Source organism: Anser anser (assembly GCF_964211835.1).
Source record: "Anser anser genome assembly, chromosome: 2".
NCBI classification, from domain to species: Eukaryota; Metazoa; Chordata; class Aves; order Anseriformes; family Anatidae; genus Anser; species Anser anser.
Genome location: NC_139721.1, coordinates 132845985 through 132859318, shown reverse-complemented (window position 1 = coordinate 132859318; position 13334 = coordinate 132845985). Strand labels below are relative to the sequence as shown.

Here is a 13334-nt window from a genome sequence, read left to right as displayed (position 1 = left end):
CTTCTAGAAGTGTAGATGGATAAGGAAGAGCTTCTACTCTGTTGACATTTTTCTTTTTCCATTATCTCAAACATTTTGCAGTAGAAATTGCATACCTGCAATTACAATTACAACTAATTGATCTGCCATTTCCCATGTCATAATTAATGTCATGTTTTAATAGAGTTATAATCATTCCATAATAATGCTTTTCATTCACCAGCTTCCCACAAAGTATAAAAGTATAGTGCACAAAAGCAATGAACTTTTATGAGGCTCTTTCAAAAACATCCCCAAAGGAACATCTTGGTGCATTACAATGAACTTTTTAAATATGTTTCTATATTCTTATCTGAGCTGCAGTAAAGTAGCATGCAAAAAAGACTTTTCACTCTAGCATTCCTCCTTCCCTGAACATCCATAGGTGAAAAATGAAATCAATGATTCAGTGACAAATACATTATGTTTCCTAAGGGGTTATTTAATGTACTCCTAGGAAGGATGGAAAATGATGGTTTCTAGAGAACAGATGGTAACAAGACAAAATATCAACAGACCACAGTTGTTGACTGCAATTTATGGAGTGTACAGATGTGTCAACTTAAATGCAGTGATTCTGAGGCCAATAAAAGTACTTCCTGATACCAACAGATTAATTTTTCATGACCACTGGTTACACAGCTATTACATTTTAAAAAACTAATTATTCATCACAAAAGAAACAATTTTGCTCAAATGTCATTACTATAAAGTGAAATGTTGTTCTTGCTGGCACAAAAAAAAAAAAAAAAAAGAGCATTCCAGAATTGACACAAGTTTGCACATCTTCCTTTCAGAATAAAAGTGTCTGCTTTTTTTTTTTCCATAAAGAATATTCCAATGAAAGATGAATGCTAGCAGCCAACCCAGATTTAAAGTAATAGCATGCAATAAGGAGATCCCACTTCCTAGCCAAATATGAAGCATGCTTACAAAAGGGCCTTTTTTCACCCTTTAATTTAGCAGGATGAATAACGGTGCTTGTGAAGGTTGCAAGGGACTGGCAGTGCCTGAAGCTGCAGTCCTCTATTTATTATCCATAGCCACATTAACTATGCAGACAGTCTCTCCCATGCTGTTCTGTAAGACTAAAGATACACGACTGCCAAAGCCACATATCTCAGAACCTTAATCAATGCACAGGTTTAGTTCTAGCTTTCATCCTTTTAATTTGAACCTATTTTCATGTTGTCTTATACTTCAGCTTGGATAAATATTTCCTCCTTAGTCCTCTCCTTGTATATGCCTAAATCAAATTCATCAAAGGATTGGTTATTTGCTTGCGAAGAGTAAGAAAGGAGAAACTCTACTTTCCAAATTCCCCTGTTCTAAGATAGAGATCAGTTCTAAAACAATCACTTTATAATAAAGATACCAAAGAATACTCCACTAAATAGACAATGTTAAGTTAGCTATAGAAAAGATGATAAAAACAAATTTTTCGCTGTATCAAATTGCAAAATAATTTGTCATAGGCTAAACTTTCAAAGGAGACTTCAATTCAATAGCCACGCAGTGTTTGCAAAAGAAACTGCGAAAGCATCTAGCCAGGAACTGAACCAGAAGGTAAGCACTGGAGGCACTGCAGTGCCCAGAAGTCAGGCAAGGCTCACCTTCTCCCTGCCCCGAATTAGGGTATGTGTGTGTGAAAGCGATGCACGCTCCCCTGGGAGCACCGTAAGAACTCACTGAAATCCCTTGTCTTTAACAGTGTGGCATACACAAAGCAGGGCAGAGGCATGGACTGATGAGGAGCTGCAGAAATCGCTTACATAGGAATTGAAAGACGTGTTTTGACTGAATTTTGTCAACACCATACTTATCAACTGTTTAACCCATTTACCCCATCCAGCCTGCTCCATGCAATTTTAACCTCAGCTTCCCTCTCCTCTTTACTCAGTACTCATCACTAAACTCTGTTTTTTGCTTCCCCAATTCTCTCTCTCTTTCCCCAAATATAATATAAATATTATTTTTAATTGTGGCAAAGTAACCTAAAATTTCAAATGTTATTCCTTTGATTCATGTTTTTATCCTTTTTGACCAGAAGCTATTCAGAGTGGGCTCTGCCACCACCTCCTCTATTTTGTACCGTCTGTAGAGCAATAACACTCCATTTTGGTTGCCCTATAAGCACAATAATAATAATAAACATTATTAATAGCAACAACTTATTCTCTACATCAGCAATCTGGCATCACAGATTATGTACCTCCACAAAACACAGCAGTATGCACAAATTGAGAAGCTGACACCGATTTGGCTGATTCTTCTCCCTCATTGGTTTTATAGCTGTATAAACCCCACTTCAGTGGAGTTACTCCTGATTTAAAGCAGTGCAGGCAAGAGGAGAGAGTCCTCTACTTCTGGCAGACAAATGAAAGAGCTCATAAAATGGAGCATACAAATTTAGAGGTCAGAGATGGGATAATACAGAGCAAGCCCCCTCTTAAGCAAAGCTCAATTTTGCACCCATGATCATTTCTTCTCCAGCTTCTTTAACCTTTGTATTGTCTGGACAGAGAGTTCTGGGAAATGAAAACCTCCACAGAGCAAGACAAGGCAACAGTGGCACGAGACACCTTGTACTATGTGGCAATCTTACTACTTTGTAAGCTATATTGGACATAGATTACTTTGGGAGATTTAGAAGCCAGAATAGCAAGTTCCAATTCGTAGTATCAAAACATCAAGAGCACTAGCTTGGACTCATTTATTGCTTTACTACGCAGAAATAAGGAGAGTCTCACCTACCTGAATCATATGCAAAATCTCTAGGTTCCTGTTTAATCATCAGAGGAGGGGGGAAGTTTTGACTGGCTGCACTGCCAACCATAGCGTTGTGTTCATAAACTGGATCGTGATACTCCTGCTTAAAACCTTGAGGTGGGAAAGGGATGTTTGGCTCAGACATCTGCCGCTGATATATTGGACGTCCTTCCCTTGGCATTGCAGGCAAAGGTGGAAAAGAATTGCAAGGTTCAGAGAGCTGGCGGCGAAATCTAGGACACAAGTTAGAGAGGTCATGTAAAGGACTTAAACTACATTCCATTTCACAAAGATCTTCACAGATCATGATTAGCAAGAGGCTTTATCACTTCCTCAATAGTAAACATTTTGTTTATGATAATGCCAAATGCTGCCATCAGGATTATGATTATGGCTGTGTTGCAGAACAGCAAGAAGCAAAGTAACATACCCCCCACCTATTAATACCAGCTCTAGTACCTGCCCCCCCCACCATCTTCTTTTCCTTCAGTATCTTCTCTCATCAAAAGAGGCCAACCAAAAATGTACCAGCTTCAAGCCAGCAGAAAGACTGACGTTTTCCTACCACAGTAACATGAAAGAGGCTTATGTGGAGTTCTCTGTTGTTTCATGAGAATGAATGACGTATTGCTTGTACTCTAATTTACTCTTGCAGTTCTTACTGTTACATGGAAACCATTCTGACCATGACAACAAACACGACTATTTTGAACAAAGAGTATTGTCTGTTGAAACACCTGGAATCATGCCAGGGTATAAGTCCACAGTTTTGTCCTCTCGAGGATAGCACTGTGGGAGGCCTACCTGCAAAGCTGGTATTGTATTCCAGAAGGGAATTTAAGCACTCCAGAAAAAGGACAGCATACAGATTTTTGTTAATAGAAGCAAAGCCTAAGAATTTTCCTCCTGTCTTAACTTATTCCCATAGTCATTTCCACATAAAAGAAGTCCACACAAACCAAGCTGCCACTCACTACTCCAAAATACTCTTCAATAAGCATAACATGTGAGAATTCAGTTTTAAATCAACTTCACTTCCATGCAGCAGTACTCAAGAACCTACATTTGTTGTTCCTTCCATAAAACAGGAATGAAAAGTTTTGAAGGTAATTATTAGGACATCTGTGGGTTCAGAAGCCTAGAGAATACAAGGATGCTATTTTCCCACCGTGCTCTGATGAACTGCACAAAGTGTTCCTGTCATCTCCTATAGATTACCCCAGTGGCAGTAACCATCACCACCAGAATTGTCTGCACTAATCCACAGCAAATGCAATGTTCTTGCAACAAACTGCTTGCTAGCCGTGTTATCACTCATCATGAAAGCATACTTTTTTTTTTAAAAAAAAAAAAAAGGAGAGAAACCTGTGTCTTTCTCTGCCAGTTTCACACTGTCACACTAAAAATCAAGAATTAATCATTCTTCAGCTTCCTGTACTTTGCAGCTGAACTGACTTTCCCTCATGACAGCAAAAGCAGACATTCTCTTGGAGAAAATGGGGTGAGTGAAGAAAGCAGGGTTTGATTGCATAAGCAACACAGTCCTTGAATATCATCTTATATGTAGTATGTGTTTCTGAAACAATTTAAACCCTACTAACATCTGTCAAAATACTGCTGTGAACTTGGTCTGACAAATATTTACTGTCATAGTTTAATTACAAATACTGTGGGAGCTACAGGGATAGAAACTATTACAATGTAGCACTGGAGACAAAATTATTATTTTTAATGCTGCTGTAAATATTCTGTTTTGCAATAGAAAGAGTAGTGCACTGTAATGCTGGTTTTTGCAATTCCACCTACACCTGCAGAAAATAAACTTAGAAACTCAAATGTATTATGAAACAGTTAGGCTGACTGGCACTGCATTCATTTCCCTCTTTTCCTTTTTTCATTAGCCAAAAAAAGAAGCAGAAATTATCATTAAGAACTGTCAAGGAGTGAATCAGAAAATTGCAACTTGAAGTTAAAATAAGAAACAGGCTCACTCACAAAGCCTCAAAGGAAGTTAATAATACTTGTTGTACTGGAAGCTTTGTATGGAATCAAGCCATTTGTTTATACAAGTGGATTTGATTCCTGTTGGTACTTGTTAGGACCACTTATATTCATGCCCTGTATGAAGATGTATGGGCTGTATGTTCTAGATACTGATCCTATCTTATACCACTAACGCATGTTCCAAAGAAAAATGCTTGGAGTTATAGATTTATATACAAACTTACACAGGTAGGTTATTTGTTTAAATGACATTTTCTGAATACATTCATTGTTGTAGCTATCATCTTGTAAATCAGGAAGATTTGAATTGCACAAAAATATGAAGTACACATTTATTTCAAAAAATGGAGAAGAAGATTCAAAGTAAAGAAGAAAATGGTGAAAAAAAAAAATACCTTCCACTACAATCATACCTTCTTCAAAAAAGTAGAAAAATGAGATTTTTGCCCTGAGTCAGTTAATTTGGACTTCACTAAAACACGTTCTGTTCTATCACTCAAAGAAAGCATCAGTGCAAAATGCCCTAAAGAACATGAATTTCAAAGGCATGGGGGGAAAAAATCATGTAAAGAACCCATAAAGCTCGTGCAGAGCAAGTGTTACGGTCATAGGAAAATAAACTAGGGTGTATGCAAATCTCTATAAATATTCAAATTAAGGCTGACATACAGCTACAGTATTGTCTTTACAAGTTGCTCTAAATCAAAACATTTTTTCATCTGAAAAATACTACTGCTCTCTTCACAGAAGCCATTTAGCTTTTGGAGATTTCAGTCTCCTGACAACTTGGGTGTATATATAAAAACACAGTTATCCACCCTCCTGCAATCAAAACCGCGTCCTGGCTTCATTGGGGGCTGGTGTGGTTAGACCACAGTCCAAGGATGGGGGAAACAGCACTATGGCAGTTTACAGGTCTGATTCAGTGTTTCTTTACCACCAGAAAGGCACACAGACCTTGGGTAATATTTAATAGTATCTCAGCAGAGCATAAAATGGCAATATAAACTGTAGCAACCTCCTCCAGAAGTGATCTGCACAAATCCCTGGAGATAATAGCCCTTATTAGAGCAGAAGCATGCAAATCACACTCCCGACAACTGTGATTTTCTTTTCAGGTGCTTCTTAATTTGTTAATGTGTAAGTGCTAAGACAAGTCTCTAAACATATATATCTCTATATATAGCTGAAATTCAAAATGCTCAGAGCAATCACACAACACAGAAAAAAAAAAACAGGTTCATGTAATAAAGGTTAGGATTAATAGAATTCCACAAACAAGTGTTTGGTCTCAAAAATAAGGGAAATTCACTGAGCATATTTGTTGCAAAACTGAGCTAAAAAAGACAGTCAGTTGTCTGTGGACTTCTAACATACCGAAACAAAACAGGGTGACTTAAGGACAGTTTAAGTTTTAATTCTAGTCTCCAGCTCTTGTGGCTTTTACTCAGACTAATGTTATTTGAACACAGTTTATGTTGGCATGTTAGTTTGTTTGAAATATTATATTTCTAAAGGGATTGGAAAAATGAGTCACCCTTCCATTGAATATTCTGAAGCAGTAACGCATATGGCTACTTATCTCTTGGACAGGTAAATTTCTTAGCAAGGAGCCAGGATACGTATCAGCCAGGATCATGCCTGCTAGTGACTTCATCACCTCGTGACGCTTACTAGCCTCAAGTGAATTGCCCTCACAAGGCAGCAGAAGCAGGTCACTAAAACCGTATCATTGCCAATATTAGCTCCTACTGAAGTCCATCAAGCAGTGTGCCAGCCTTTCACAAAACATACATTTCTGACATTCTGACCTTATCTGGCTTAAAGCCAGTACTACCCTATATGAGAGACATGCGGCCACCACTGAAATAACTTCTGCATAGGTCCTGCACACATTCTGTGTTTTACCTGTGATCCATAGGGAAGCTGTTGTCTTGAATGGACTGGGATGGAGGGAGATGGCCAGGGAAAACCCGGTCAGGTTTAGGAGTCTGAGCTGAGTTTGGGGAGGCATGGTGCAGCGGTGACACAGGAGTGCTGGATGGCGTTGGTGGGTTGGAGGGCCTCATTCCCACTTGTGGCTTCTGATCATAGGCACTATTAGAAAAGCAAGGACAAAGAAGGTTAGGTTATTTTCTCTGCAAAAACATGTAGCACGTATGTTCAGGAAAAAAAATAAAAATGCAAGTATCACATATAAGCTTTTTATTACACATACTTTATTAAGCAGTTTGGGGCAGAGAAATTCTCTACACGAAGAGGAGCACAGAAAAAAATAATTTTAAAGGCAAGTGGTTCAAAACAGCATTTTCTTCTCTGAGGCCTAGAAATGTATTTTTAAAGGATTCAGTCTTACAGTGACATTCTAACAAGAGATACACAAAATACACAAACGTAGTATTGTATTATATGCACCTGGACTAGAGTGCGAAGAGCTGGCAGTACCTGTCAAGACTCTTTTTTAGAGCTTGCACAAAACCACAAAGTGAAACCGTAAAACAATGAATGCAACTAGAGGGAAGGGATCTGACCCAGAAAAACAATGCTATGCTGGCTTAGCTACCCACACTAAGATGTCAGCAGGCTCTCCTGATACATTTTCTGTCTCTGTCTCAAAAATAAAGTTTAAGTCCTGCAAATATAAAGGTGTTTCAGATCAGGAAAGGACCTTAGTACACTTTGATTATTCTTGTTTCTAAACAGGAAAAACACAGACATAAGGCAGATAGTAAGCATGAACTTGCATACTTTCCTATGTCAGGTCCCCCAGCACCCATCAAATCCATTAATGTACACATTTGATTTTTTAAATCAAAACCATTCCTCTATGACCGTTGAAGGTGCCAGTCTGTATTTAGTTTTCTTTCACATGCAAAAAAGCTAAATGCGAATTATTTAAGTGCTATCAGCTTTGGTAGTACGTTAATGAGAACAAAAACTCACTAACTAGATGAAAGGTTCTAAAATAGACTGAAATGTCAGTAAGAAATCCTTCACTGCTAAAGGAAGGAGTGACATGTAAGTGCAAACCAAAAGAACGTCAATAAAGAATGCAGTCATATCAAGCCCCCAGAATAATTAAAGTTTTTACTATTTACCTTTATAAAAGATGACAATTTGCTTTTGAAAAGATAACAAAGATGCAGATCCTAATGAAATACTATTTCAAATTGTAATCATCTTTGAATGCACACATATATCATTGCAAAACATGTCAAATACCTCAGACATGCCAATCTCTTGCTTGTCACACAGATCTTGCTCTCTTTCCTAACGTGTGTAATGCATTTTGCAAGTATTTTCAACACAACTCATAGAAAACCAGACACTCCTTCCATTTCACGCTTGCACCCCGAGTTTCTAAATTCTGGCTATCTCCCATGAAGGAGGAATAAAGAATATGCATTTTGATGAAGAACACTGCTTTGAAATAGTTATGTGTTTGATATAACTGTAAACAACGCCATCAGTGTTCATCAGCTAAATGCATTATCTCATCAGTCTGCTATCTGCTGGAGAGGTAACTTTTATAAGATCTCTATTATGGCTTTATAACTCTTTAGTCAGTCCTCATTTAAATCAGCAGTTCTCACTGCAAACATATTCCTGATTGCTTTACCTGACATTGTACAGGCACTTTTCCCCATAACTGAACTTGAATGGTTGTTCTTGACTGCAAGCAGAGCCAAGTTCCGAACATGGGCTATGGGGTTCCTTCTTGATTTTCACAGGGAGACCATGAAAAGCCACTGGAAAGAGAAAGAAAATATAATTGAAAACCAAGTACGATATTAACAATGAGCTTTCTCAAGTAAACTAGACACTGCTAATTAAGCACATGATTAATTAAACCATTGTAATACTAAAAACAATATCGGAAATAAACATTTCAAGGATTTTTTCGTGTGTCAACTGAAAAATAGACACCAGAGATCCTTTGCATTGGCTATTAGCACTTTTATTGTTTAATAGAATGATGGCCAGGATCCCATCTCATTAGCAGGAAAATAACAGCCTTCTTATATTTGGCTTAACTACTGTAAATGTTGTCAGAGGCAAAATACTTCCCAGGCACCAAATGTTTCTAAGTAATATTAGTGAGGTAGCTTTTAGCTATAAATGCAATAGCAGATCACTTCAAAGAATGCCACACAAACTACTCCAAAATAAATTTCTCATATACCAGCCTCAGGTATATGATCGGTCACCTTTTTCTCCCACCGAATACATGAAAATTTGCAGTGAAACTTATGAAATTGGGTGATTACATGTTTCTTTAGTTATACAAATAATATCTGGAAAAAATACATGAGAAATGCCTTCAGTACACTTTCTCAAAAATGCACAATGTAAAATTCTGGCCTCACCGAAGTCAACACTAAATGTGATATAGACACAAATGGAGAAAAAAAAATAGCCATGCTTTTTTAAATAGCCAAAAGAACATAGGGAGTATGACAGAAATGCATCGTTAATGAGAAACACAAATTGGTCTGGATTAAGGTAAAGGCCAAAGGTAAAGATAAGGTTAACTAGCATATTAGTTTAAGCCAGCCAACTTTCCTTTATTTCATAGGTAACCTTAACCAAAATTAAAACAAGAAAATTCAAAGTTCACCTAATGTAGGCAAATCTAAATTTAGTGGCTAGGAGGACAAAAGACTAAAGACAGGTGTTTAACAGCTTGAAAACATGCCCTTCAAATTTAAAAATGAAAAAAAAAAAAGAGATTTCAAATCCATTTTTGAACTCTGAGCAGCCTAGAGTTTGGGGATCAACTCTCATGACTGGTTTTGCTGTTGTCACCAAAACACCACAGTTCGGACATCGTGCTCCAGCCTGACACGAACAGGTTCGCCTCTGCGGAAATCCACATATATGCAGAAGTCTCTGTTAGAGAAGCTCAGTGCAAAATTAGGTCATTATTACTACTGTTAAGAAGAATCTTGTCCTTTCCCTTGCACCTGACCTGAAAAACAAGTTGTTACATGCTATATACTTTCTACTAAGGCACCTGCATGCACATGGACAGGGTTGTTGTGAGGGAATTTACCTTTCTGAAACATTAAGAAGTGAGCATTAGAACGAATAAACCCCAGTTTATTATGCTAGATCTTGATGCCTGATTCTCACCACTGGTTCTCCCACAGCTGGGCAATGTTCAGAGAACTTTTTCACAAACTGATCCTCTCCTACCCTCTTACATGACAGCTCATATTATTATCTCTCAGCTGAGACATCTGCAAGATATCGCTGGATTATTTTCCCATGTATTTTCACAAAACACATAAAAATTGTCTCTTAGACTGTTATTCAGCTACTGTATTTGGTGGACAGTAGTAATCTATCTGGAAAGATTACATAGGAAAAGCAGGGAGCAACACAGGCACGGAAACACAGCAACACAGCACAGTAACTTAAGAAACACGAGATGAAAAGTGGTGAACAACACAACAAGGGAAGAAGTCTTTCTGAATAAAATTGTATGAATTTACAATAAAGACCATTTGGACTTCTTGAATCAAGGTTTTTAACTGTAGTAATAAAGCAAACTGCAGCCCATGGTCAGCTTTCTACTGTAATTGCAAAAGAAGCTGACATCCAGTAGCTTGGTTTGGGTTTACACTAGTGAACTTTTACTGCTGACTATCTTCACGTGTCTTGGTCAGATAATAATGCACACTGTGCGTTTAATGCATATGATGGAACCCACATCTCCAGAACCGTGGCTCCGGCACAAAGGTAGGCAAGCTCTTCGACTTGGACCAGAGAATTAAAACCACAACTGTAACAAGACTCTTTTCTAAAGCCAGTATCACATATTTGCACAAAGGCCACACGCTGCTCTAATTTTTTTTTATTATTATTATTATTTTATTTTAACTTTGCTACTTCCTCAGAGTTAATCTGTTATGAAAAATTACTTCCCTTATTTATTTTTAAATAACGGGAGTACAGAGACTCCCACACCACAGCCCTGTGCGGAGAACTGGCTGGGTATTTCATCACAGCGCTGAGAGCCTGAACGTCTGCTAACAGGCAGTTTTCCAGCTCACTGGCACAGGCACAAGTGAAAGCAGCACATTCATTTTGTGCAATTTGCTTTACCTTCCCACATGGAGTTGGTGCATGTAAAAGGCTGTTAAGTACTAAATTATTCCTTATCAAATCACCATCATCTGGAGTCATGATCAACACTAATTAAATTACTTTCACTGAACACGGCTCCAGCCTGCTGCCTCGGCTGTGAGGTACATTTTATTTTGCTTACTGTACAGTCCTAGCAAGGTACAGGGCACAGTGCTAGGAGGCATCTGTGCTGTAGTTTTAATTAAAGTTTACCTCACCTTCCTCCCAGCTTTATAAGCTAGGGTAAAGTGTATCAAATCAAGTAGGTTAACGCCTTCATTTCATTTAGGGAAAGCATTATAGTCCAAAGTGATTTTATATTAGATCTTTATCTTAACTACGTCCAGAAAGATAATGTAGCTGTAAAATTTAAAGCCTTCCTCCGGCAGTCCCCTGACACAGTCACCATGCTAAGCTTTATCTGTAACTTTTAAGTGTATGTTCTACAGGAAGAAAGGAAAAAAGATAAATACTTTCTATGCTTGGGGGGGGCTTTCATGAAGGCTACTTGACCTTTGAAACCACATCTTAGTGTGGCTGAAGATGACAGACTTATTCCAACTAAAAAATTTCAAATATTTAGAACAGTTCCTCACATCATCACTGCCACCTCCACCCATTGCTCTTCATTTTAGTATGGCACTTATTTCATAGTGTACCTATTAAAAGAGTTTTTAAACACACATAGTTTTGCAAAGCTGGATTTTATATTATTTTTTCATTCACTTTTCATTTGATGAGAGCAAGGTTACTTATTTATATAATCTAATTTTAGTGCAGCATACCCAACTACCAACACATCCAAATTAAAAATATGACATTTCAAGCAACCAGCTCCTCACTACTTCATTCTTCCTGATGGCAAATTCATTTTACTTAACCCCAGAAATGAGTCTCAACCCTATTATGGCAACAGGCACTCTGCCTTAATAATGACCTTATTAAGAAGTGACCAAGGGCGAAGATTTCATCCCAAGTGATTACGTACAGATAACTACTTCCCAACTTGAAAGGCAAACAATCTTAGAACCTGTATTTAGATGGCCGGCTTCAAAACCTCATCTCAAGTACTGGGGAAAGTCAGGATTATCAGCATCAGAACGGGCTCAATGCGCAGACCCTGCCTGGAGATCCTCTGAAGCCAACACGCAGACATAAGGCAAGCAGAAGGACTGCTACCATCTGTAGCAAATTGATTACGCTATAATGCATTACTGTATGCATATTCTCTGTGTATAGATACATCTATGTAGCTTTGCAGAATAAGAGGGCTTGTATTTTATATCTAATATGGTGTTGCATAGTCTTACATTAGTATTCTGTGTTTTTAAGTGTTTTTATAGTAATCAATGACTATGTCACCATGTAATAAACTCACACAGAACATGCAGAAATATGGGCTGCTACCCCTCATTTTGAAGTGTTCCTCTCCTTTGAGTGGGGATTAGTCTGCCAACAGGTAACAATCACTTTGCTCATAACAAAACCCAGTTTAAGACCCAAATCAAGAAGAGTATTATTAAGAACTCTGAAATTAAAGAAGAAATCCTTTTGTCTTAGAGAAGACTGATTTGTATACTCCCTAGGCTGACAAACAGGAAATGTACCATCTCTGTACGGACAGAACTGAATCTCTTCTTTTGAGAAAGCCCCAGAAATGTACTGCATCAAATATATATGTAAAGTTTTCACATATTTTTCTATTCAAGAGATGATTATTCAAGACGAAGAAATCAAAAATATTTTAAATGAAATTGAGAGTCATTTCTCCTTTGAGCAAAAAGCTATTTTATAATTTCCAAATTTCAGATTCCTACCCACAGCACAATATAAAATTTGATTTTATTTTCTGAAGAACAGATTTAAACATATTTTTAAAGGGCATTAAATATTTCTGGTAATTCAATGATGTTGGTGAACAGCAGACAATCTTGACTCCACAGACCAAAAAGGACAAAAATGTCTTATTATCAACACTTGTAGCATTTACTACATGGTATTAAATCAACTAAGACCAGCAAACTCGCTTGTTAGTGAACTCCAATGACTCTTAAGTAATACTACTTTCATCTGCAATAAGTTTGAGGGCTTTGTGTGCCTGCAGAGAAAAGGATGCAACATGGAATTCACTCTAAGTCATGCCCTGGACATTTCTGCTGTGTGTTTCTGAATTGTTTTTCACTTTTATGCCCTCACACCACAGTCTAAACCCAACTTTGCAAATAAACTGATTCATTTTTTTTGATTGATTAAGACAAAACTGTTAATAGGCAATGTAAGTTTACAGAGCTTTCCTGAACACATTTGAATAGACAGGATTTGATTTTCACAAAAGCAAGACAAAACCAGACAAATTTCTGTGTGAATACCTCTACAGCTCCAGGTGCTGGACTAACTGAAGTGACCCAAGTTAG

At 37.6% G+C, this 13334-nt stretch overlaps 1 protein-coding gene across 6 annotated transcripts in view; it reads right to left on the bottom strand.

Annotated features, from left to right (window-relative positions):
• Positions 1–13334, bottom strand: part of ETV1 (ETS variant transcription factor 1) — a 69418-nt gene that overhangs the window by 24449 nt on the left and 31635 nt on the right. For all 6 annotated transcript variants that reach the window (XM_083825142.1, XM_083825143.1, XM_083825139.1 and 3 more), the window contains 3 exons: positions 8411–8540; positions 6700–6888; positions 2773–3020 (listed from right to left, as the gene is read on the bottom strand). In XM_083825142.1, the coding sequence (XP_083681268.1) occupies positions 2773–3020; positions 6700–6888; positions 8411–8540 (567 nt within the window). The remainder of the gene's footprint in view (positions 1–2772; positions 3021–6699; positions 6889–8410; positions 8541–13334) is intronic.